General features: G+C 42.4%; 1 protein-coding gene across 1 annotated transcript in view; it reads right to left on the bottom strand.

The window, feature by feature from the left end:
* Positions 1-1,097: 1,097 nt before the first annotated feature.
* LIX1 (limb and CNS expressed 1) overlaps positions 1,098-27,307 on the bottom strand; it is a 48,708-nt gene continuing 22,498 nt past the window's right edge. Inside the window, exons 3-6 of the mRNA XM_036279789.1 lie at positions 14,690-14,830; positions 12,490-12,585; positions 3,585-3,662; positions 1,098-1,777 (exon numbers count right to left, since the gene is read on the bottom strand). Coding sequence (XP_036135682.1) covers positions 1,490-1,777; positions 3,585-3,662; positions 12,490-12,585; positions 14,690-14,830 — 603 coding nt within the window. The 3' untranslated portion in view covers positions 1,098-1,489. The remainder of the gene's footprint in view (positions 1,778-3,584; positions 3,663-12,489; positions 12,586-14,689; positions 14,831-27,307) is intronic.

A 27,307-nucleotide genomic window follows, 5' to 3' on the forward strand; every position in this document is an offset into this window, starting at 1 on the left:
AATGTAATATGTGAAGTTAACTTTTTATTATTATGGCTAATTCCAAAATACATGATCCGTACACAGTATTTTCATGGGGATTTAAGGAGTGCCAAATACTTCTGTACATATTTAGATAGAAGGCTGAAGTATCATATTTTTGTAAACTTAAAGAAATTATAATAGTTTTAACTTTCAGGAAAGTGAGTATGCATTTGCCTAAAGAAGAAAAAGAAACCTTATTTAAAATCAAGAAACTTTTTTCTTTAATTTGAATCATTGAACTAAATGTAAACTAATCCTTTCATGTTATGCAAATACCTCCTGTGTTTAAACGGTCACTGCCGCCATTTTTAAATCTGAGTGACTATCAACCATCTAAAAGTTCATGTGTATTTGCTTTTGGTTTTCTACTCAGTTGTTTGACCTAAGCCCTTTTCAAAGAGATATGGCAATGTCTTACCCTTTTTTTAAGAAGAGTCTAGTCATTTAAATTAAAATTTAATTTTACAGATTTGAGCTACTAGGGGCTTATGCTCTTGAACAACCATGAAGACAGCAAAGGATCCCTTCTCCCTAATGCATGAGAAACTCATCAAATGCAAACATTGTTAAATGCTAATGCTTTTCCCAAATGTTTCAACCTTTAAAATGCCAATAACTTTCTCCAATAACTTTGTAGATATATGACTGCAATGGCAAAAATAAAAACAAAGCAATTCAAGTTATCTATTTACAAATTATAAATGAACATGACTAACTGCAGGACTCATAAAAATTGGATATTAATTCTTGAGGAATTCTTTTCGAGGGTTCTATTGTAGTGATACTTACCCCCATATAAAAGAGTGTGGATTTTAAAGAATTATCATAGTAGCATTTTAAGCCACATTACATTTTTTTAGTATTTCCATACCATTACCACTTCAAGACGTTTGATAGTGGGATGTCCAGATAACATTCCCACTGTGGTTTTGGATTACAGCTAGCAGAGTGCAAGCTCTTTTAGTTTACAAAGCTTAGGAAGAAACGCTGACTCTTGACTATTTTTAAAAACAATCCATAATTTTTATTTAATCTCAATCCATGTTTTTTATTTCATAAAAGTTGCTATCATGCTTTCCCCCCAGTCCTGGCTGATGTTCTTCTGTGGGATGCTACCCTGGCTCCATTCTTTGAAACAACATATATAATCTAGCAAATCACATGTTAACCAGGCCTTAGGTTGGAGCCAGCCCTGGAAAATACTTTTCAAGCCACCCTGTCTCCATCCTTTCATTCTGAGGTAGAACCATTGTGATTGTGACGAGAAAACAGCGTCGAGTGGCAAGTTGGGTCCTATTGGGTCTTACAGCTCTCAGATTCTGTGAATGGACTGGGTGGGGAGAATTAGTACAGCCTTCAGGTAGTAGCTACAGGTGCTAAAGCCTCCGATAACCTCCTCAGGGAGCTTCCTAATGTCAGAGCCTGGCCTCTGCCAGCCTCTGGTAGTTGGACTTGGCCTTGCTCGTTAGTGATAGCCACAAAGGGCCGTGAGGCTTAGCTGATCATCACTGGGTGAGGAAGTGTCAGGATCGCTGTAGATCTGAGTCAGGGCTAAACTCAGGATTTCTTTCTTTTCTTTGTAAAACCGTAGTTCTTGTCCTGCTTTCCTGGCTTCTTCCAACTCCCTCAGAGCCAATCGCAGCTCTTGAGAGAGAATTCCTGGCGACTCCCGCTCCTTCATGATCCAGTCCAGGGCCATGTGGCTGCGCATCTTTTCGTCCAGGGAATACTGGGAATAGTAGGAGATGACTTCCTGGGAGCCAAGAAACAAGCCAGAGCGTCAGTCAAGAGCAGCAAAGGCAGCGGTGTTCATTGCCTCCCGTGGCCTCTTTTCCTCTGCTCCCCCCCCCCCGCCCCCACATCCATGCGGGTTTCACCAACAACTAAATCTCTTTGATGTTCTCAAACTGAAGCCAAATCCCATGCCATACATCTTAAAGAAAACGAAGGACTAAGCTGGTACAGCAAAGCAAAGCACTCCAGGCTGAATCAAAACACTAACACCAGGAAGATGCAGTAATGTTCACAAAGTAGGGGTCTAACCTAGCGAGAAAATGTGTTGTTAGCACAAGGAGGATGACAGTCCAAATCGCTCGCAGGAGCAACAGCAATAACTTAAAACACATTATGGAATGCAAGCGTTATCATTATTGATGTCATCATGGTACCTTCATGTACATGATCTAACTTCTGTAAACAATTAAAAATTAGTCCGTACCTGTCAATTCTCATGTGAAAAACTGGCCAGTACATTGTAATGTCATTTGTAGGTTGGATGGAGACACTCTAAGAAGATCTTGTGGAGTGGATGCATTGCTTATTTTTATTTTCAAGAACATATGGTATTTATTTATGACCTTAACAAATTAAAAACAATCATGGAAAAGTGTTTATAACGAACCCCGCATATTTCAAAGGCCTTTTATAAAATCAAAGGAAAAGAAAAAATAACCAAAGCCATTGTCAGCTACTCATTTCTTTTCCATCCTTGACATTTTGAAAGCCAGACTTTCTACGCAAAGAACCACCGAAAGCTCCTGGGGCCGCAGTGCATGGAAACGCTTACATCCACCTCATCTTGCCGGCCGGTTGAGGCTTTGTTCCTCCTCAAATTCCTGCTGGCCAACTCCTAAAAATAAACTCCCATCTTTCAAAGTCTAACGGTGGGTGAAGGAAAGATAAATCTTGGTGGATAGTAGGTGACAACCATTACATACACAGGAAGGGGGTTGCCTTTGCCTTTATTTATTTATTTTAAAAAAATTTTTTTATCCTCACCTGAAGACATTTTTCCATTTTTTGTTCAGATAGAGTGGGAAGGCGTGAGAGAGAGAGAGAGAAACTTTGACGCTGGGGACAAACTGCAACTGAGGGACGTGCCCTTAGTGGGAACCGAACCTGGGTCTTTCTGGACCGCAGGCTGACGCTCTAACTGCTGAGCCAAACTGGCCAGGGTGTCTTTGCCTTTGAAAAGAAGGGAGGAAGGGTGCTTCTCATAGGTAGCAAGGAAATAATGAGACCCTTTCGCTGAAAAATAAAGAAGAAACTTCCAAAACAAAAGAATGGGGTGATTGAATGCCAGCTTGCCCACTTTTATTATCATTCCTGTTGTCCACTGGGGACTTTTGGTGGCAGTGAGAAATACCTTCCTGCCAAAATCAACGTTACCTCCCCTCATTGAGGAGGTTCCCCGGCGGTGCACTGCTGGTTCCTTCGCACTGGAGAGTGGAGGAGGGCAGGGCAGGAGCACCGAGTGTATTCTGCAACTGCCTGAGATATCTAGGCTGTCTTAATCCCTGCGTTCTGCACTCAGTACAAGTGTCCGAATCAGTCCTATGCCTTGCCAATGTTCTTAGGATGCACATTTGGTCAGCGCCTGACTCAACTGGACTGTGTGTGTGTGTGTGTGTGTGTGTGTGTGTGTCCTCTGCTCTTACTCAATTAATGAAGTACCAAATTTAAACTGAAAAAAATCCAAACAAAGGAACTCTCCTCGGAAGATCACCAGCCTTCTGCTCTGTGCATACAACACAAACCCATGCTGGATTGTCAAGTCTCACCTGTCGGGAACACTTCGTTTCACGAAGGGCTTTTAGGCTTCCATTCCAGTGTAATAGTTGGAAAATGGTCATCAGCTCCTACAAAACCAAATCCCTGTCATTAGTCTCAAAGCAGAAATGTGAAAAAAAAATACTGCCTCAGTGAGAGCTGAGCAGGGCTGAGCTGGGACCCCCCGCTCTCGGGGAAATAGAATACGTAGTATTGTCAGAACACTTTGAGACATCTCAAACACCAGGGTCCAAGGCTCTAGAGCATTCTTCCTTCCCTCCCCTGCTATATCCATATTTTTACAATCAAATGACTAAATAATTGATAAATATCTTTCAACATTAAAAAATTATCTAAATATACCAGAGCATCTGAGAATAATGTATAGGCATTGCATCATTTTTGAAATTACCTGAGACTGGACATATTTTAAATGTTCATTTTTAAACGAATAGTTAAATAAAGTATGATGCCTGGCGGGTTTGGCTCAACTGGTTTGGCCAGCCAGGACCAAAGGGTCGTGGGTTTGATTCCCATTCAAGGATTGCAGTTCGATCCCTATCCCTGGTCAGGGTCATGAGGAAGGCAACCCATCGAAGTGTTTCTTTCATATCAATGTTTCTCTCTCTCTCTCCCTCCCTTCCACTCTAGCTAAAAATCAATGGGAAAATATCCTCAGGAGAGAATTAACAAAAATAAAAATAAGGTATGATATTGAAGGATAGCAGATATATCACCCAAAAATATGAGTTTAGGACATGCCACGACAAAATATGACGCTTTAGTATATTGATGATTTTGAGCTGAAGGCACTTGATAAACAGCAAATGCAAGAGAGGCTTTCTCTGAACTCCTCTTATCTGTCTAAAGACACATCCTCCAGAAGGCACTTGGTTGTCACAAATCACCTCCTTGGGAGTTTCATCAGCCAGGGAAGACTGACTCATCACAGCAGAGGAAACTGGAAGTCCACACCACACCCAGACAAACTTTATCACAAATGATCTTACCTCCCATTTCTTCTTTTTTAGAAAAATATTTTTATTGATTTTTAGAGAGAGAGAGGAAGGCAGAGGGAGAGAGAGAAACATCGGTGTGAGAGAGGAACATCCATCGGCTGCCTCCTGCGTGATCCTCCGTAAGCTCACAACCTGGGCAGGTGCCCTAACCAGGAATCGAACTGGCAACATTTTTGTGCACAGGATGATGCCCAACCAACTGAGCCAGCTGTCCAGGCCCCATTTATTCTTCTAAGGGCCCATTTATCATTCTTAAAAATCACTTACTTTCTCCTAAGAGGCCTATATCTCCCTTCCCCTTTCCCTATTACAATGGCATTTAATTCTGAATTCTATGCCACTTCAGGAGGTACTCATTTTTCCCTAGGTATCTCTCATGTAAACAGGAGGTATACAGGTCAATAAACTTATGTTTTTCTCTTGTTACTCTGTCTTTTATTACTGAGTCTAAGAACTCAGAAGTGTAGAGGGGAAATTATTTTTCCTCCCCTACAATATGTTCATACTACTGAATATGTTGCAGTCATAAAGAAAGAATGAGAAAGCTCTGTAGATTCTAACATAAAGAATCTGTGTGATGTGTTGTTAAAATAAAATGAAAGCAAAGTTCACAACCTGTATACTGTGTGCTACTAGTTGACAGAAGCAGAATAGGCGATCTCTATGATATTTGCTTGTGGATGCCTAGACCAGTTCTGACAAGACACAAAAGAATGGGGTGGCATGAGTTGTCCCTCAGGAGGAAAAAGGAATGCCTGGGGGACAGGAGTGGGAGGGAGATCGCCCTCTGACATTCCTTTGCAGCTTTGGAGTTTTGAATCATGTGACAATATTGCATACTAAAGAAAAAATTTAATTAAAAAATTAGGCCAAAAATTGTCTGGCTGGTGTGGCTCAGTGGTTGAGCCTCGATCCATGCACCAAATCACTGGTTCAGTTTCTGGTCAGGGCACATTCTTGGGGTTGTGGGCTCGATCCCCTACTGGGCATGCAGGAGGAAACCAGTTGATGTTGATGTTTCTCTCTCATTGATGTTTCTCTCTCTCTCCCTCTCCCTTCCTCTCTCTCTAAAACATATATATATATATATATGTCAAAATAAATATAAAACATAATGGACAAACTATAAATACTGTAAAATACTCTTAAATTGATAAATTGTCAATAAAAGTCCTTAAAATATGGACAATAGGTGGACTTGACATTAAATACACCCGCAGTTTCTGACGCCAGCCCTGAGCACAGCATTGCGCCCGTCCAGCAGCATCCTTTCCCGGCAGGGTACCCAGGGCAAGCTCCGGTGTATAAACATACTAAAGCTTTTCTTTTGCTAATGTGATTAGAACTAGCAGTCTTCCACTGAAGTTATCTGTATTTTTTTTCATTCATTTTTTTCTTCTTTTTGGTCAGAGACATATTTATTGTGGATTAATACACAAACCACAACGATATAATTATCAGAAAATAACAATATAATTAAGGAACTTCCTGGTCATAAAACTAGTTATGAAAACCATACATTTAGACAGATGTCCTACTGCCTATTTTAAAAAGCTGACTTTTACTTCTTTACCTCATAATGAAAAAGTTTGCATTATGAAAATCGGGAAACACAAAGTTATTCTGAGATTTTAGATATCTTGGAATTATTAGGTCCGTTTTAAAGTTATAAGATAATCAGAAGAGCAAACAGCTCTATTGTCATGTTGAAAACTGCTATTAGAATGTAATGTGTTTCTTCTTTTAGGATCCAGTTTGGGATTTTGTCTGTGTTCTACCACAGAGTAAGCAACCCCTGGAGCCCACAGAAACCTCAGTAAAAGCAAAACCATTGGTTTCCATTCATTAAAATGTGACATGGAACCAGCTGAATGACTCCTGCCCCAGACAGAGTGCCCACGGTTTGCCCAGGGTCCCGGGTCCAGTGCCCAGGAAGATGCCCCTCTCATGCCTGTTCTCCTCCACCTCTCCCTTCCCCACCCCAAAATATTTGCTGTCACACCACTATGCTAATTTGGAAAAGTGAGAGTGGTTTATTCTATAACCAAATCTTGCCTAATGTGGTTCTCACCACTGTGCTTCTTCTCAAAGAGCCCAGAGTGACTGGGGAAGAGGCGTGTGTGCTGCCCCCCCCCCCACCTCCCCTCACATCCGCTCACAGCGCTGCCAGCCACACGGATGAAGAGGAACACTCTGTGTCCTGCTATGGGGCAGTCTCTGTGCTGTCACAGGAAGGCCAATATTTACAAACAAGACATTTCCTTTCATGGTTTACCTTAACTGTCCTCTTGAATTGTGTATTTTATTGTATATGTTTATTTTATTTTTTTAAAGAAAGTGAATACCACTCCCCTACTCCACCTGCGTCCCCCTCCTCCAGTCTTCATGTAAAGTTGACAACCCAGAAGATACAGTGAGTCTATCTGTGGCTTCCAATAGTCCTGCTGCCATTGTCCCTACCCCCTTGTGGCATAGTTTGAGAAATAGCCTATTGCCAACAGGGATCTTATTCCATGTTGCCTCAGTAACATGTTCTTCCTCCAAGGTCTTCTAGGCTCTCATTCTTATCTCATTCTTATCTATCCACAACCCCCCTTCCCAGATAAATGCCTGACCTTCCACACAGCAATTCCCCTAAGACTTTAGAACCCACAATTCTGCTATGAAAAGAACCAGAAACTGTTCTCACATCCTTTGGCAACCTACATCTCTCAAAACTGTCCCCACAGAGATTTGAACAGCAGGAGGATGGTGCCCCTCCCCACCCGCTCTGGTTCATCTAAATTTCTATTCCATCACTAAGCATCTTTCCCCCTCTGCTCTTGTTTCTAAAATCCTCCAGGGACGATGACCTTCTTCCTGCCTTCTTCCACGATGTTCCCATCTAATTCTTGCCCTCCTCTGCAGAGATATTAATCTTGCTACCATTATGTAGAGTATATTGAAATAGTTTCGCATTCTTCCTGGCCTGCTTCATTTCCCTTCCTCAGACCAAATTCACTATCTTCCGCGCTTCCTGAAGCTGCATGAGCCCCAGGCTCAGCCCCAGGGAATCCCTGTGTGCTCCTGTGACTCCCTCCTGCAGAAATCCCCGGCTGTGGACGGCCGGGGGCTGCTCCGGACCTCGGGAGGGGTCGCTTCCTAGATTCACCTGACTCCTGCCTCATCTTCGTCTTCGTCTTGTTCTACTTTGAAGGAAGCCCTGTCCCTCTGAAGGACGTCTGTTCAGTGAGCGATCTGTCCTGCTCCTCTGGGGAGTGTTCTTGCTGTGTGATTTGTTCTGTGGGCTGATCTAGAAACCTGGCAGTCTGGGAACCCTGGCCTGTAGGCTGGCTTGGGACTAGGGTGAGGTGAGTGAAGCCAGATTTAAGGTGAGTGCTGCCAGTTTGGGGTCTTTTATTTAAGATTCTGTCATTATTTAAAATTTGGTATTTTGTGTGTCACAAATTTTGCATGTTAATTTTGACTTTTTACAGTATTCCGTTATACTAGTACTCGTCTTGATTGCTGAGTTTTTTGATGCTTCTTTAAATTTTGTGCTGGAGGCAAAGCCTAACTCTTCATACCCTAGTCTGGGCCCTTCTCCTGGGCCTGTCTCGGCGTCAGGGCGGCTTCCCAAGCTTGTGATGGGCGCAGTCACCCAGGGCCTCAAGCCAGGCTTAATGCTCCACTGTCTGGAAATTCTTAGCAGTTTTTTAACAAAAGTGCTGCATTTTCATTTTGCAGTGGGCCCCATACTTTATGTAGGTAGTTCTGATCGGCAAACTAAATTTAAAATCAAATGGAAAACCAAGTCTATGTTTTCTTTCTCTTCCGGGGGTGACTGCAGTTGTAGCTTTTATTCTACAGCTTTCTGGGTTCATTCTGTCATTCATTCCGTTTAAACCAACTACCACTGGGCTCTGTCCTCACAATGCTTCCTGGTATCGCCTCCTGGTAGAAACCCTGGCCTTCCTGCTACTTTGTGGGGAGAAAACGCACACTGCCTCTCTCTGGAGCTAAGTCTGAGAGACTGGCTTGGCTCTGTGATTCATCAGAAATAAGAAAAACAAACACTGTAAATGGAGAACTTGGAAAACAGGTGGGCACCATCTCCCCACCCAAGAGAATGTATTTAAAAGGAAATTTGTTTATGGGATGAGGTTTTAAAAGGCAACCTGGAGAATTTAGCAAAGATGTAAATAAACAACTCATCCTTGGATTGCATTAGGCTGCAGAATAAATATATTAACCCGCTTCAGTCAAAGTCTGCCTTGAATCTGACCTTGACAAGACCCAGTGGCTAGTGCTGTCACCGTCCCTCCCCCGACAGCAGGCAGTTTTCTCAAAGGCTAGGCTACCTCAAAACAGGCGTCCCGGCCTCCCTCCCATGAAGTGAAGGTAAGCAGAAGCCTATCAGGTTTCCTCTGAGCGCTGCCTCGTTGACAGCGCCCTGGAAAGCCTGCGGGCAGTCAGGAGACACCAGCCTTGTTTTTATATGGTATAGTCCTCTACAGATACAAACACACATCTATTACCCACCAGGGGCACTGAATTGCTGTGTCGGCTGCAAACAGCCCAGGTCTGTGGTCAATTCCCATTATGTGCAGAAACAAGCTGATGCATTTAACCCAGGCCACCAAGCAATGTGCAGGACCCTGCAGGCATCCTGGTGCTGGTGGAAGGAGAAGGGATGTGCTCCAAGTCCTCCTCCTGGGTTTCCAGCATCCCTGCTGGGGGGAGGGACTTTGGATGTTTCCTAGTCTCACCTCTTCCTGTTCCTTCATCTCTACCCCATCCCACCCCCAACCTGTGAGAATTTATGAAGCATTTCCAGCATGATTGAAATTATTATTTCACATATTTAAATACCTTACTATACAGACCACACAAGAAACACAGCCTATACCAAGGCAATTAAAGTATTACTACACGGTGGTTAGGTATAGCCTCTCATAGTACTTGGATATAATTTTAAGAATTTTTTAAAAAAACTTTGCTTTCCCTCACTTTGGCAGACTAACTGAACTGCATTCAAAAATCATACTTGGCACTGAGGCCTGCCACCGGCCTCCTCACCTCCTCCAGCCTCGGGCGCTCCCCACTCCCAGCCCACACCGTGATCAAGAAGGCCTCCTCCTCTCCACCTGGTTCCTCCCGGCTGTGACTTCCCCTCAGTACTCCCATCAACATCAACTGGGACATTTCCAATGACTCAGAGTCACAGGCTGAACGAAAGCCAACCACCTAGAGTCGACCACTGCCCTGGAGCTTACTGGTGGTGTAGAGGTGACCACTGATGTTTATTTAGAGGATGCACAGGCCTTAGAATTGTCTGCTGGTGTAGAGTCAAATGCCCGCAGCTTTGTGGAAAAAGCCACTGGAGAGGCCACAGCAAGGGTCACCGGTGAGCATTTGGATGAGCCGGCGAATGGAGCACCAGACAAGCCCAGCACCTTCACAGAAAGCAACGAGGTCGTCTCCGCGCTTGCTTAAAATGAGGCGGGGTCTCCACTGGCTGTGATCACAACTTCCTGCTAACCACAACTTCCTAAGAAGATTCTGAGCTTCTGAACCAGTACTACTCCATGATAGGAGTTTGAACAATTGTAAAAGATGAGTGGGCCATAGGATGTACCCAGCTGCGGATAAACACCGTGGAGAGACTTGTCCATAGACAGAGGAGGTACATTTCTTAACCGTGTCTCATTTAATATGGGATCAGTAAATGTTCATTTGAAATGAAAAAGATCATTCTTGATTCTTCTGAAAATTGATATCAAATCATATATAAGCTCCTAAGTACTGGGGCAGGAAAATTCCTTCTATAATAAATACAATATTCTTTTGCCAAGGTTGAAAGGGGAGGAATTTTTTTAAATGAGGTTCTTTTTGGAGGAAATCACTATGCTAGATGCTTTATAAATGCCATATTATGTAAGTCCCACAAAAATCCTCTACAATAGACATTATGATTCTTATTTTATACACAGAGAAAGTGAACCTCGGAAGAGTTCAATTCGCAGGTGGCAAGCGGTAGAGCCTACTTCACATGCAAGTCTGTGTGACTTTTAAAAGTTTGTATTTTTCTCTTGTGTTGTGATCCTCCTTCATTTTTAAAATATGTTTGACTTTTGATTGTTATAAGGGGAGGGGAAGGACCCTTTACAGTCCCAGCTTTTCATTCTACAGCAAGGACCCTGAAACATTTAGTGCAGGGAGCTACCCTGCCTTCATCTGAAACTTTTAGGTTATATAAAATTGTCAAGGGAATCCACCCTCCGGCCTCAGGCATTTCCAGTAAAGCAGTCCCTCTTCAGAAATGTATATAATACCAGCTGTTCACCTTCACTGAGCATTTCGGATAGGAACTATTCTGTACTCTTTCTATGTTGCCCCATTTAATCCTCACAAAGTACTGTGGGGCAATGCCACCACTATCCTTCTCCCTGATTTATATGCAAATGAGGAAACAGAGTTAGAGGTGAAGAACTGGAGCCAGGCTGGAAGGGACCAGCCCACTCCCAAGTCTGGGCTCAGAACCAGTGAGCTGATGCATGCCCTGGTCTGCTCCAGAGGGTAGGCTTTAAGGATACCTGGTCTCTTCCAAACCAAGACAAGCAACACCAGAGGTCCATGAGACCATGGCCACTTAAGGAGAAAACTTGATGACCAAGATCTGCCTAAGACAAAGTGAAGAAAGAATATTTTTGCTTCACTCAAACAAGGGACTGATGAGGAAAAATATTGCTTTTTGTAAAAATGGGCAGGAAGGATGTATCCACCTGAGAAGTGGGGATGCCACTGTAAAAGAGTTTGAAAGGTACCAAAGAAGGTATTTGAACATTAGTGACTTCAGGGCTTGGCTGTAACATCATTGTAAATTATTTCATGATGAACGTTTTTGTCCATAAAACTATATCCCCGATTGCTTCTTAGAATCTGACCTAAAAATAAATAGAAACACTGGGGTAAAAACTCTTCATTATAACACTGCATATTGATCCCTACTAGCACTGCATTGGTATAGATGTTCAACTGTATTCAAGTTTAGTCTTTTAGAGCGCAAACATTTCATCAAGTGAATTTTCATCTGCCCAGCCCAATAAAGGATAGTACTTGGGGTGTGAACTCAGAAATCAGATGGCCCAGGTCTGAACTCTGGCTCTGCCATTTGCTAAGCTATCACTTCTTTCAGTGATAACATAGGATATTAAATTCTCAGATGTTTATTTCGAAGGTTAAATGATGATGACATTTGTTAAATGTATAGTACACTGCCACACAAAGCATCCAATAAGTGTCAGCTATTATTGTTCTTATTGCTGTTGTTATTGACATATTAGTTAATTTGGAAATCATAGATAATGTAGTTCCTCAGCTCTCTTATGACTTGTCTTCAGTGGATGAAAAAGGGTTACAGCTTGCTAAGTTGTTTTATTTAGTTAATGATAGGAGGTGGCAGGTTTTGTTTAATAGAAATAACAGAGCTGGGGGGGGGGCATTGTTTACTATATTTCGCCAATACCTTTATCTATCACTTCTGAAAATTAAGAACCAAATAGACACAACCAACACTTCAACCGTTTGATTTGACTTCAGGGGGAACTTTGTACTGAAAGCTGGTGAAATAGTCCAGAGCCTTAAGTTGGCGGTGTTCCCCACCTGTTTCTTAGGGTTACCCCTTTTACCTCCCTTAGGAAAGCAAAACCCAGGCTTTGCTGCAGTGTTGTGTTCGCCCGCTGAGCTGTGGCTAAGACGCAGCTACCATGCTAGGTTCTAGGAGGGTGATATGAAAACGACCGAAACAAATAAAAAATGGTAGATCTGGGGGATAGCAGATGTTAGTGATAAGAGTGGCATTCTCCAGGCTTTCAGATTGGGTGGCAAAGTCAACAAGTGGCAGGAAGTCGGGCACCTGAAACTCCAGCATGGTCTTCCCCATATTGGACTCCAGCATGTAGTGGTAGGCCCCGACGCTGGTGCCCGGGTCGTCCGCGTCGCCCAGCGTGCCCTGCCAAGGGAGCAGAAACGAGACATAGTACGGATTTTCCCTCCTCTTCTCTGTGTGGTCACAAATCCACACTGCCCCTCGGAGAGCCTTCTATTGCTGTCCAACCCCTCAGGTGTGCATTCTACAACCAAGTCTCCAGTAGGTGTGGGATAAAAGCCTTAATCTCACCATGACCCAGGGGAAAGAGGATTTTGTAATCAATTTGAAGCTGGCTTTTGATTAGCATGTTAACTGCGTATATACGCACTAAAAGAGTAATTATCCCAAAGCAGAAACTCCTGTGTCCTTGTACAGGGCATTGTTGACGGTGGCGTTAATGCTCGAGTGGTTGCCCGCCGGGCTGCCTTCCTGTGTTAGTGACATCTTGAAATGATGACCTTGCTCTGATTCCAATGATGCCCAGGTGAGATTATGTAAGTGACAGGGAGAGAATTCTCTAGTTGTATGGACCATTCATATTTTACCGATTCTTAATGGGAGCTTTTCATAATATGCTGGTGTTTGGCCTGGAGACATGGATCTTGGTTTACATTTTTTTACTTCCAGAGCACTTAATCTTTAGCAAACAAGGTGGGTGCGTGATGGGTAGAAATAAAATTCTCCTTCGATTTGGTTAGGGGGAGTGGCAATAAAAAAGCGAACATGAGCTCTGGCCGGCCCTTTAATATCCCCTGGTCTTGGATTCCTCAGAAGGTGGGCAATGGCTCTGAGACTGAACATATGCCAGCATCAGATAGCAGCAAATTTATAGCTTTTGAATGCAATAACATTAACACACTGCTGCTGAAATATTTATGTTGGCTTTTTAAGTATCCCAGAGGAAATCCATCCAGAAGCCTGCAAATCTTATATATTTTCTTTCCTTAGAAATTTCCACGAAAAAATGATAAATTACATTTACACTGAGGGCCCCTCCCTGCTCCTGAGTAAATTCCACACATAGAAATCAGGCATCATTTTCCTAACTTCTCTTCCTCAAAGGCACTTGAAATTTGCAGGGCAGCAAAACAAGGCTCCCTTTCATCCTCAGAGCAGACAGGGAACAGGGCTGCGAAGACTCCAAGCCAGGTCAGTCTCTCTGCCCCCTTCCTTATCTCTCCTCTGTGTGATACGATCATTTATGAGGGGAAAGAAAAGGAGAAAAAAGGTAACTGTTAGTGTGATAATGTCTCCTTCATTATCAACAACTTCTCCAGAATGACTGGACCTTTATATAGTCCGATTAAGGGAATCAGAGAATGAAAATCTAATAGGGAGTTTATCTGTGCTGCAGACAAGCCAGGAGTTGACTAATCCCTTTGGTAATGACAAGTCCCTGCCCTTGGAGGACATACAGGGAGACATCTGCCACCATGGGGGTCCAAGGCTTCCTCGTGGCTTCTAGTTTGGAGGTGACGAGGAGCAGGAGCTCCAAGTAATCCATGGGGCAAATCATCTACCCCTGGATTGCTGAGAAAATGTCCTATCTAAATTTCTAAGACAAAATTTTTGACACTGAAAGCATTTTGTATTTAGTTATGTCCATTACAAAAATTGTCAAAGCCCTCTGAAAGAAGTAATTGATTAAGCACGGCGATTCTAATAGTTAACAAATATTGGGCATACGGCTTTTCAGTCAGCATTTCCATAAAAACACAGATTGCAGCACCCCATGGGGGCTGGGGGAATTGGTACTTTTCATAAGCATTTCAGATAATTTGTAGGATTAGTTAAATTTAGGGGGAAATGGGCTCATTTGTCTCTCGATTAAAGCAGGATTCAATTGCATGCGGTCTCGGGTCCTAAAACAAATCAATGCTCCTCAGACAGCAAACATTCAAATAAACAAATCAAGGTGGATCAAATTAGCTACCTTGATTTAAAGCTTGATTCACTGCAGTCCATGCAGGTTAAAAAATACAACTGAGAATGAAGCCTAGGGGGTCAGCTCCAATGTTGTGATTTCCAATCCAAGTGCTCTTTTTGCTGAATACTAATGATTTAATGGGCAAAAACTCAAATCTGCACAATTCTTAAAGAATATGCTCACTTTAGCATCTTCTAAGATCCAAAGGCCTCAGTATCCTCAGAGCAGCCTGCTCCTCCCTTCCCGGGCGGTACTCACACTGGTGGAGGCCACAGCTTCCTGCACACTCTCCATGATGAATTCCTTGGTGATCCTTCGAGAGGGCAGCTCATTGAAGAGGGAGTTGATCAGGGCCACCTTAGCTGCATCCCGTCTGGCCTCGGCTCTACTTAAGCAGCACTTGAGAAGGGAAGGAGAAGAGGCGTCATTAAAGGATTCAGCATTTCACCATTTTGTCCCTACCTCGGTGGGCTCTAGACATTTCTACTCATCCATGTCCTGCCTGTGCCTCTTCTTTCATACCCACTGCTAATCCCCTGAAGATCACACAGGTTTTCTTTCTGCCCTAGATTCCGTGCAAATGTCTCAGTTGGTCTCCCAGTGCCTTTTGTCTTATCTCATGAAAGGCTGCTACGCACCAGAGGCTTTGCATGCTCTGTTGATAACTAATCACAAACACCATCGTGGCAACTCCTGTGTGCCAGGTGATTACATGCATTGTCAGGGACTTCTTCAAATCTTTATTCCAGAGGAAAAACATGTAAGACAAGAAGGAAACTGGGAAAGAGTGAAGGGCTCAGGTTCTGGGGTCAGGCTGCTTGGTTTCCGACCCAGCTCTGGCACTTACTTGCTGGAAGACCTTGGCTAGTTAGTCTGTCCGTGACTCAGTTCCTTCTCTGTACATGAGAATAGCAGGAGTCCCTGCGGGATATGGAGGTTTGAGGATAGCCTCAGTTCACACGGATAAAGCAGTGAGACCACCTCACTCTCGTTCTCTATGAGAATATTCCAATCTCACACCTTTTCCTCCAGGTTAGGACAAAGAGGCTGCTGTCAAAATCTATTGTTGTTGCTTTTCCAGCACGTATTTTGCACTTGCCCTCTGTGAGCAGCTCCCTGGCTTTCTCGAGGACCACCCCCTCTACCTTGGTGTCAGTCCACACAGTTTGGGTGGGACACACGCTCCGTTGGGCCTGCCTGAAGTTAGGGCCAGCGGCAGCCTGAGATTAGTATCTCATTTAAAAGAAATCATTTCTCCCAAACGTCGTATTGCTCTCCTTCCCAGCCAGCTTTCCCGTGGCTCACACGAGGCTGCTCAATGTATCTGATTCTTTTCTGTTCTCTCTTTCCTGACCAACCACGACTCTGATTTCAGTGCTAGCTTGGCGTGGTCCCGGGAGTCCAGGAGGGACGGAGCCCTTGAGAACCGCACTGTCCCCAGAGCCCGCCCCTGCTGGAGGACCGCAGAGTGTGATGGCCTCTCTCCCACAGCTCCTGCCAAGTCCGGGGTCTAACCCTCCTCCAAGACTGACCCCTCGAGGGATACGAGCCAGGAAGAAAAGCCCAGGTCCTGGTCAACAGGGTGGGGGCACCCCTGGCTCTACCCCTCAGTGACTGAGACCTGGATGCCAGAACTCGGGGCTTATTTCCTCACTGGATAACGGGGAGCCTAGCCTCTCTGATTGTGGAGGCTTCTGATACCTAAAATGCGGGATTCTCAGAACCAGCTGAGCCTTGTGGCTGAGGGAAAGACAGGGACAGTACCGAAGGTCCCACTTCATGTTGCCACTTTGCAGCCTCAGTGGCTCGGTAGCACCGCGGGGAGAGCTGAAGCCCTGCAGTGTACTTTCAGCTTATTCCTGCCTCCACCCATCTGCCCCCACTGACCGTCCCCGCCCTGACCCACAGACATTCCAAACGTCACTAGTGTCGTCCAGAAGCCCGCCTGTCCTCTCCATCTCCACCAACCCAGTGTGAGTCTCCGGCGGTCAGGCCCCTATGATTTCCCCCCTAAGACCTCCCTCCGAGATCACTCTTGACTACTATTGTAACCAGCCTGTACCTGACTACAGATGACTTCTTCATGCCCTCTCCCAACCCCTAGGCCTGGGAAGGGTCCTTATGTTCTTCTAGGGAGTCTTCCAGAGGGTAGAGGGCCCACTCCCAGCGTCAGCGCTGTCAAGTGCTGACCCGCGGTTAGTATGCAGATGAAGTAATAACAAGACTTATGAAATGGTAGGAACATGACACCAGGAGGATGGGGGGAAAATGTGTCAGGATCCTAACAAACAGAACAATTAAAAATGGCTACTTTAACTTGCAATACAAAGAGATTTCCAATATCTCCTTTAAATAAAGAATTCAACTGAAGGTTTAAAAAGTATGTGAAAAGCAGTTTGGGGTTTTTCTCCTTAGTGTTGAATAACAAGCAAGAAGGCTTTGGGGTAGCTTTAGGCAGTAAGCAAAGCCATTCAATGTTTAGATCTCTCCTAAGGTTTAGGCCACCTGTACTGTACTATGATGCATGGAGGGAGGGAGGGGGACTGGGGAGATAGGTTGGCTTTGCATTATGGACTTGGCTGGGAATTTATGGGACATTGAGTTCTGAGTTAGCAGTATTTCACTGATGCTTGGGTGCCACCTCTTTTAAGAAGCCTTCCCTGATCACACCCAAGGCCAGCTGGGAGGATCACTGTCCATGAGAGGCACCCACACACTGTCACATAATTGTTTGCTAGGGCTCTGGCCCCAGACCCCATGTATCTTAGTCATCTTGAAGTCTCAGTACCTGCAACATAGTTTATTGAATGAATAACTGAATGCAGCCTAGGGAATTCAACCAGTCACTAAGGCACTTGATAAAATGCACAAGGAACCTCTTAAAGAGGAAAATTAAAGATACATATATTTACTATTTTTGAAAAATCCCTTCTAAATATATCCTGTATAGTATGCATAACCAATAAATACAAAAAATATATTAATACGTGAATTTCAGAGGCATAATTGAACCTTAAGTTCAGACACTCTGAGATTACCATTTTTGCCTGAGTATAAGATATGTTTATTATTCTTTGGAAAATCAGTTCCTCATTAAAAAGCAAAAAAAGTTTTTGCATATAGTACCTGACATCTATAGGAGCAGCTTATTTTAATAGGAATTTTGCTTTACAAAATCTATAATAGAGCTATTAGGGTTTTTAGAATTTAGAGAATTAGATTCAGACCTGGGCACTCTTAGGAAACTTTATATAACTTTCTATCTAAATAATAGCAATTTTAACCATCCTTCATAGGGAGAGACCCAGTAAACACTATTTAGATAAAAGAAGCTATCTATTTTAAATAAGCCCAGCTAAGTAGTAGATCAAAGGCGCCACATACACTTACAACCAAATGGCACTGCTTCTGAGATCAAAGCACAGCCCTAAGAGGGAACCGAAGGAGCCTTTACCCAGTCAGCATGAGAAAGGACTGCGGAGACCTAACCAATATCAAGACTTTCAAGCAGACACATGTCTTTACTTATTTTATTGTTGCAATGCACGGAATCTTTGGTCAAAATGGGGGAGAAAGTGTACCGATTAATAAGTACATAAAATAAATTCTGAGCCATCAAAGGGCTTTTCTTACTATTGTTCTTTGCATTTCTGAAAGACAAGTACTTCAAAATGTTTATAATGTTAACCAGCCGCGTTCTTCTAAATTTTCGAGTTACAAATCCAAGTCAGTAAAGGCTGCATATTTTTCTTTAGGGAATCTTTTAACAGGACCTCTCAAACCTTAAGGACATGTGCTCGGGCAAGAAATTTAGCCGAAAGCAATCTGCTTGGCAAATCGAAATCAGAGCGTGGATTCTGCTGCGAGAACAGGCACTGTTAGGGTCGCCATCAAACAGTGGGAAAGAGTTAGCATCAAACAGTGGGAAATACTGCAAGAAAATAAAATATAGTAAGTGACAGAACATTTTATTGATGTGTCCAAACCGGTCGTCAAAGACAGCAGTTGGAGAGTGAGTGAAGTATGGGGTTATTTCAAAGCAACTTCCTGCTAGAATTGGACTTCCCAGATCGTATGGTTTATTCTTGCTGTTTTGCAGCCAGACGCCAATCATAAATACAGATTTGTAAACCGTGCCTTATCTGTTAACCATTCTTACTTGTTAATATAGAGAGACAACTTCTGTCCTTTGCACTTTGTGAGAGTGCAGAGCTGGAATATTTAATAGTCCAGATTTTACCGAAGTCAGCTGTGGGTTTTCCTAGGCATGTGGAACCACATGCTTTTCAAGTGGCTAGCAGACCCCACTCAGACATTTATCCTGATGCTCAGATGCCTTTCATTTGCTGGTAGATTATAAACCACTATAATCATTTCAAAGCCTCCTGACTCTAATATAAAATTAAAGCAAAGAAGACCGTCTGTGGCATTGCTCATGAAAACTATTTAAAGGCAGTAGTAGTCAGCCTCTCAGAGAGCCCCCATAATCTCTGCCTCCTGGTATTCACACCCTCATGCAGCCCCCTGTCACACTGCACTGGGCCGATCTGTATAACCAGTAGAAAAAAGCAGAAGTTATGGTATGTCATTTCTCATATGAAGTTATAAAAGCCATCCATGGCTTCTGTCTTGAAAGTCGGTTTCCACGTTGTGAGCAGTCGTAAGGAAAGGCACATGTGGCAAGGAACCAATGCCTTCCACCAACATCTGAGGGGGACTGGAGACTGACCCTCCAGGCTCCATCAAGCTTCTCCCTGACCACCTGACTGCAACCTCCAGGAGACCCTGAGCCAGAACCACCCAACTGAGCCGCTTCCAGACTCCTGATCCTCGGAAACAGTGTGAGACAATTTGAGTTTTGAGGCAATTTGTTACCCAGCCATCGATAACTAATACAATGGCTTTGCTCATGTCAGGTAATTGGGAATTCTCTCAGCCCACCCTTGACAGACAGCCCGATAATAGTAATCCTCTTTGCTGAGCTAAGCACTTCATGTTTGTTGTCACATTTAGTTATTACCACAATCCTATGAGATTCGTCTTGTTGTTATTCTTATTTTGCAGATGATGAAACAGCGGTTACATATGCCAAGGTAATACAACTTAAAAAGTGGCCCACACAAGATTCAGCTCCAGGTCTGTCTGATGAGAGTCCACACATTTTTAAACACTATGCTATTCTGTTTGTCACAGAAATGGTCACCGCCCTTGGCATACAGAGGACACACTCTGAATCATTACAGTGCTTTACCCAAGGCTCCAACTTGGATGTTCCATGGGTCATTCTGACATAAGACTCCAAGAGTCTCTCTTCCCACCCCGGCATAATGAACTCAGCTTCACATAGAAGAAACTGCTCAATGAGAAGGGAAACGTACTGTCAATGATCATGATATCCTCTTCCCTCCTCTTTTCTCTACCTGGACTCAGAAAGAAGAAAAATGGAGAGAGAAAGGCCAGCTATGACTAGACCAGAAGATTAAATGTCATCTTCTATAGGAAGTGACCCCTTCATTAAATATGAAGTCAGGAGAATTTGGGATTTTACCACATAAGATTGCTTTTTTTTTTTTAAAGTGTTTTAATTCTTCAAGAGAAAAAGCTATTTACATTAAGCTTCCCAAGCTCCACTGGAAAAAATACTCTTCCAAGATCAACTCATTCAGGTCTTGTATTTTAATTTGGATGTTAGATCACCAACAAGCTACTGGGAGCCCACAGGGTACAGTGAAGATCAATGCTAAGCCTAGACCAGGATTCTGAAACAATAGTTAGAAAACTTTAGTGTTCGTAGTAAGATCACCTGGGGGAGGTTATTAAACATGCACATTCCCAGGTCCCAATCCGACCTATGGATTGTGGTGGGGGGTCTGCCTTTTCACAAATTTTCCAGGTGACTTTGACTCAGGTGGACCCAGGACTGTTCTTAGAGGAATGCAGTTCTAGCTTCTGTCCTTCTGTCCTTCTGTCTCTCACTTCTGCTTTGGCAGGGGGACAGAGCCAGGTTTTGTGGGATCCGAACCTTACACAATTTTGGGGACCTTGTTTATAAAAATAATATGAGATTACAAATCAGAAAAACTGACGTTGTTATTTGGGAGGAGCCTATGCAGAAGCTTCATTGGTTTCATGGCTGAAGAGGAAAACTCTCTCCTCTATTGTACTGTAGCACTCTATATTTCAATACTATGGTCACCAAATGTTTTGGGGGAAACCCACTTCTTCTCTGACAACAGCTGGATGCCCTATGATGAACTCAGTTCTGATACTATCTACCTGGAGGCAGCACCAAATCCCACTGATGAATGGCTCTGTCCTGTGAGACGGGCCCCGCTTCAGACACCAAGGGCGAGCACAGAGTGTCGCCCACGTTTCTGATCAACCAGCTATAAATGAGAGGTTCTCATGCCCCCTCCTTCATCATTTGCAGGAATGGCTGAACTCAGGAAAACAATTTACTGAAGATGACTGATTTATTATAAAAAGTGTAGCCAGAGGAAGAGGTTCATAGGGCAAAGTGTGTGGGAAGGAGCTCAGAGCTGCCCTGCCTCTCTCCAGGCGCACTCCCATCCAGCACTTCCAGATACACACAACCCAGAAACTGTGAACCCCGGCATTCAGGCTTCTTACGGAAGCTTCATGATGTAGGCATGATGAACTCTCTGGCCGTTGGTGACTAAGACAATCTTCAGCACCTCTTCCTTCCTAGGAAGTCGGAGGGTGGAGGTGAAATGTCCAACCTTCTAATCACAAGGCTGGTTGCCCGAGCCATCAGCCCCCATCGTCAGGGGCTTTCCAACGGTCACCTTATCGACGTGAACTCAAGTGAGATGGAAAGGGGTTTTGTTATGAATAATAAAGGGTTTTAGGAGCTCCGTGGCAGGAACCAGGGTAAAGAACAAATATATATTTCTTATTATAAATCACAATACCACAATGGTAATCCACTTCTGCTAACATCAAAAATGCTAATTTCTCATGAGGAAATTTCTCAAGGAAAGCAGTGTTTAAGCTGAAAAAAAATTTTCTTTATGACAGTTCTAAAATGAGGCCCTTAGGAAGTATATAAACACTGCTGACTTAACTGAGGTCTCAACTTTCTTTCTCTGCTCAATAGCTGCTATTTCTTCCAGGATAATTTCCCAAAGTGCCACACTATTCAACAAAAAATTAATCAACCAAGATTAATTGGGCCAGTAGGCTGTCCCCAAATAGAATAGTGGCTAGTTAATTTTTTAGGAAGTACAGGAGTTCTTAAGTTAATTGAAATAAAATTTTGGGAGTCATGTACACGTCATAAAAACAGAAATGCCTAATAAGAAACTAGTTTTATTGTTAATTATTTCTTAAAGACTGTAAAATTATTGATCAGTGCATTACTGTCCTTAGGAAAACCTTATAGCCAAGCTGACGCAATTTATACTCTGAACAATTGCTCTTCTTGTGGCCTTATTTGATTAATAATGTTTTCCCATTCTTCATATTAGAAAATCGGTAGGATGTGTGTGTGGAGTAGCTGTTTCAGGACTCCAAGATTTTACTGTACATACATACCCACTGTAGTGCTTTTCTTAGGAAAGCACATGAAAAGACATTGATATAAGTAATATCTCTCCATTTTAAACATACAACAGACTTCTTAGTATTCATATTTGTATTTTAAAGATATCAAGAAAAAAATAGGTCTGGGGATCCAAAACGTATAAAACCGAGTTAGGCACACTTTACTCATCTACCAAAGGTAGCCAAGGAGCTGAAAAAATGATCAACAAGGAGCAAGGTTTTTGAATAAGAACAGTAATGTAATAGCAAATGTGACAGAATGTTTCTACGTGGGAACTCAAGGCGGAAGATGTCCTCCCTGGGTTCAAGGGCAGGTCAGGGTTATTAGGTGGCATTCACTCCACTCGATAGCACATGGTACCCAAGGGGATCTTCTGAGCTGGGACTTTTCAGGTGGTAAAACCAAATAAACTGACTCAGAGTTGAGAATTCTTGCTTAAATCCTTTCGTCTATCAAGTGTGCCATTCAGGTGGTTGGAAATGTTTTGCTTTTGTGACTTGGAGCCCAAGTCTCAGCAAGTGACTTGACTTGCAGAGTTTGTGTATATGGCCTGCCAGCTCTGGTCAGTGTCACCAACACCTCAGTTTCAGCACAAAGAATGCCACAAACCAGGCCCTGCTGCTAATTGTCCCCCTTTCAGTTCTTTAAGACCTTGAATGCCTTGGTCTAAGCATGAACATTTGCATGTGTTCCAATTTATCTAATTGTGGATATATTTTTCCCCTTCCAGATGGTGATGTGAAAAAGGGCAACCATTGAAACTCAGTCCCCCAAGTTAATATCGTGTCTCTTTCTCCATAGGTCAGGCTGGCTGCAAATACTTTGGGAACAATTTGGAGCTCTGTGTATGCTGGGAATGGGGGTCTTTGCTAGGTATGGGGGAGGGGAATGGTCTGAGAGTCCAATTTTCAGAGAAAACTCACCAGTTCCTGTCAACTGAAAGAAACGTTTCATGCACACGGTGGGTCAGAATGTTATTTCTATAATATAAACCACCTGGCCTCCTCCTCATTCACCTCTGCCACAAACTATTCTACATACATACCTAGACCAAGGTCCCTGGTAACTATTACAAAACCATGTTGTGTTTTGCTCCTTGAGGTTTTTTTCTTTTCCTTTTTTCTTCTCTTCCTTTTCTTTTTTCAAGTTAAGGTGAAGACAAGATGAATTGATCAGGGCTCAAAGTTTTGGTTTATTTTAATAGTTGCTTTGATGTAAAGGGACTTGGCTCTGATTGCACTGAGATGGGTGAGGGGGATTGGGGAAGGATGGAGTCAGCCTTTCTTCCTCACTCAGCAACTCCTGAGACAGTGAGCATCTTCCTCAAACTCATCAACTAGGGGCTGGGAGACTCCTGTGGAGATAGTCTCAGTCTTTGTTTACCACGGAGCCCTTCTCAAGTATTCCTTTCACTACACTCTGCTGTTCTATTTGGAGGCCAAACACCTTTACTCATGTTGCTTGGTAAGAAAAGACACTGATTAAAGGGCTGGGAAATAAGTATAAGATTTCATTAAAACAATATTCACTCCCCGTTTCATGGGCAAGTCATTGCAGTTGGATCATTAGCTGACTTTTGACTTTCAAACGGGAAGGGGTTATAACTAATCTTCCTATCTTTGGGTATCATTCGTTACAAAATAGGATGCTTCCCTGTGGAGATATCTACCAAGAAATACCTCCTTTAGAAGTTCAGTTACATTGCATAGTGTGGTGTACATCTGAGTCAAGTCTACTCCTCTAGAGACAGGGACGAAAGAGGTCAGGATTGATTCCAAAGAGAAATACAGCATTAGTGAAGGGCAACAATCTCCATTTTATGGCAGAAACTAACTCCCTATTTGGGGCATGGAATATTTAGGCTAGGCCTTATTTGGTAATCCGTAAAAAGAGAGCATTATAATTCCATTAAGTCAAGTCTATGGATTAATCAAATTTTCTCTCAGTCCTTCTCTCCTGGGAAAAACTTAATTTTATAAACTTAGCTTATTGTGATTTAGTTATGCTTTTAATTCCCTGTACATAAGAAGAACCATTCAACACATAAAAGTGTAAAATATGTGTTTGATATCTGATAATATAGGTGAAGTGTGCTTACTGTGTTGAGTAACTAAAACAAAACAAAATTAAACACTCCTAGTCTTCTGTTAGCCAATATGTGCCTTCAAAAAGTAGTTTTCCTAGGCATCTTCATAGGCAAAGGCTTTGGTTTGAAAAAATAAGTGGCATATAAATTAAAAGCCCTTTAGAAATAGAGCTTTGAAAGGAACTGGTCTGCTGTGAGTGTCCCAAGTCACATCTGCCAACTGTGCGGTCCTGTTATGCAACAGCAAACACTGGGTGAAAACATACAAACAAATAAAAACGCAATCAACAGCTTGCCAATGGAAACGTTACACATCTCGATTTCTGTGGCGCCTGGCATGTACAGAGAGCCTAAATACCTGACCCCAGTGTTCAACACCAGTATTTATTATTGTGAAGCAATTTTAACAACAACAAAATGCTTATGAAAAAGATATGATACCCAACGAATTAGTGTCCTTCAAATAAGTTGCACCTCACATCAATTTTTTTTTAGCCAGGGAATACATTTTTTGTTCAACCATCACTCATGCACATAAATAATCTCATGGTCTACTACTATTCCCAAAGGAATTTCTGCATTTTATTCCAAATAAGAATAAAATTCATTAATCCAAATCACTCTAGCAGACTATATGGAAGACCATGTCACTGGCTTGAAAATAAAACCTGAATTTTAAACCTTTTAATCAAAATGTAAAATAAGATAAAGCACTCTATTAAGTTCCCCTTTTGGATTTGGAAACAAAAACAGCTGCTGAAACAATGAGCAGCTCTCCCGAGTTTATCAAGAGGGGAGCCAGAGGTTGATCTGAGGGCCCTTGTGTTGCTCTTATTGTAAAAAATGGAGATTGCTGCCAGTTCTCAGGGTATGATACGCAGCTAGGGAAGGATTACCGCCTGCACAAAAATGGCATAAAGAAAATACATCCAAAATGCATGGATTCCTACTTAATGCCTGCAATTACAGAAGATGGTTTCTTTTTATAAAAGACACAATTAGTACTAATGGGTTTCAATATAACTTTCTAGAAGAAAAATAATATTCATAATTTTATTTATTGTTTAGAAATTCAACAATGAATCATATTGTCACTTTTCTTTTCCTATGCTAGAGTAATTCATGAGGGAATTGGTTAAAGGCAGGATGAAAGCTGTTTTCTTTCCCTCCAGCTCTCTGTTTTTTGGGGGGCTGTGATTTCAAGACTAACTGAAAGTTCTTTAATTAGTCTTCTTGGACACAGCTTCCCATTTACTTCCCATTTACTAGGAGGTTTCTTTGCATAAAACCAGTGGTTTGTGTCCATCGGAGCCTTTTGACTGCTTTCCTTTGATTAACCAGAAACCAAAATGCAGTCTGAATACCACTTTTCTAAAGAACGAATGAGCATAATCTCTTACAGCTTTCATGAAACTAGAGGGATTAATCCTGCAATCCAGTCCCACACTACACTTCAAGCATTTTCAATTACTTGGCACCATTGGAGGTGACGTCCCCGGCTCAGTAAGAGGGCTACCGCTGGCATAATGGCTTCTCCATGTCTCAGCACACGGTCTCGGCATTAATAATCCATCGTGAAATGATTTGCAATGCACGGGGGTGACATTTGATTACGTGAAAGGCATTGCAGGAATGAGCATGCAGGCTCTCACAGGCCAACTGCTGGCAAAAACATAATGAAAAGTTATATGGTGAAAACAGCATTCAAGATGGTTTCTGAACTGAGAGAGAAAAGTGCAAGGACATTGCTTTAGGGGAAATTTTCTTTCTTTCTTTTTCTCCTTCCTGGTTTTGCTTCTCAAATCATATTTTGAAGGGCCAAATAGGCTAAGGGGCCAGACTTGGCAGTAAATCACCCAAACACATTTTCAAAACATATTTGATTCAGGAAATTCTGGATCTTTTAAAGCAAGGATGTTAACAATGCTCCTGAGAACCTTAAAATATGATGATTTAAACATAAGGAAAAGGAGACCCTCAAATGATCAGAGAGATCACCAAAATTCCTCCCTGCTGAAAATTTCCTTTTTAAAAAATTTTGTTTTCTGTTTTTTAAAGACCACCAAGAGGATGTTGAATGTACTTCCTAAGGGAAATCCTATCATTTTGAGTAGAAATTTATGAGATAATCAAGAAATTCATAATTCTCAAGGTAGCAAAAACAAAAACAAGAGCATTAGAATTTCTTGGACTTACATACTCTAGATCCATTCACGAATCTGTCAAATGCATTATATTCTAGATAGATTATAAGTGTACTTATTACATATGAACAAATATGTAATGCATTCCTGGGTGTGGGTATAGCCAAATCTTGGTTATTCATGGTCATGGGTATACAGTGGAGGGAAAGTTACTAATGTATAAATTAAATGCAGAGAGAATTAGGTTTTCTTTTTTTTAATCTTTACCAGAGGGATGTTTTTATTGATTTTTAGAGAGAGGAAAGGGGGAGTAAAGGGGGTGGGAGAGAGAGAAAAAGACATCCATCTGTTGCCTCTCTTACATAACCCAAATAGGGATCAAACCCACAGCCTAGGTATGTGCCATGACCGGGAACTGAACCTGCAACCTTTATGGTGTACAGGACAATACTCCAACCAACTAAGCCACCTGGCCAGGGCTAGAAGGTTTTTTAAATCAGTACTTCTGAACTAATTCAGTTTCAAAACTTTAACCACAGCTACGAGCTGATTTTAATGTTACTGACTTTTCCTTCCCAGACCACTGTCTTGAAGGATTAGGTGAAATATCTTAGTTCATATATTACACTGTATATAATAGTATATAATATTTTGTATATCAATCAATAGTGATTATATACAAAAATAGACAAATATAAACTTCATTGATTCTTGGGATTTGTTATTTATTCATTTAGCTATTCATTCAACCAAACATATTAGACGAAACTTACTATGTACAAAGCACAGTGCTTAGAGCCGTAGGGATATAAGAATACAAACCCTGTCCCTGAGGCTCTTACAATTTATTATAGAGACAGAACATTCACTTAAGTAGCTGTAGCATAAGGTAAGAAAACAAACATACACTATTAGAAGAGAAACAGATAACTGCTTTGGGAAATCAGAAGAAGTAGAAGAATCTAGCAGGGGTTTCAGGAAAAATTCATGATAATATGACCTTTGAGTGGAGTCCTGGGGACGGGCAGGGATTAGACATGAGGAGAAGGTTTCAACAGCACTTCGTGAGCAGGTCACAGTGT

Source organism: Molossus molossus, unplaced genomic scaffold, assembly GCF_014108415.1.
Source record: "Molossus molossus isolate mMolMol1 unplaced genomic scaffold, mMolMol1.p scaffold_m16_p_3, whole genome shotgun sequence".
Classification (NCBI taxonomy): Eukaryota; Metazoa; Chordata; class Mammalia; order Chiroptera; family Molossidae; genus Molossus; species Molossus molossus.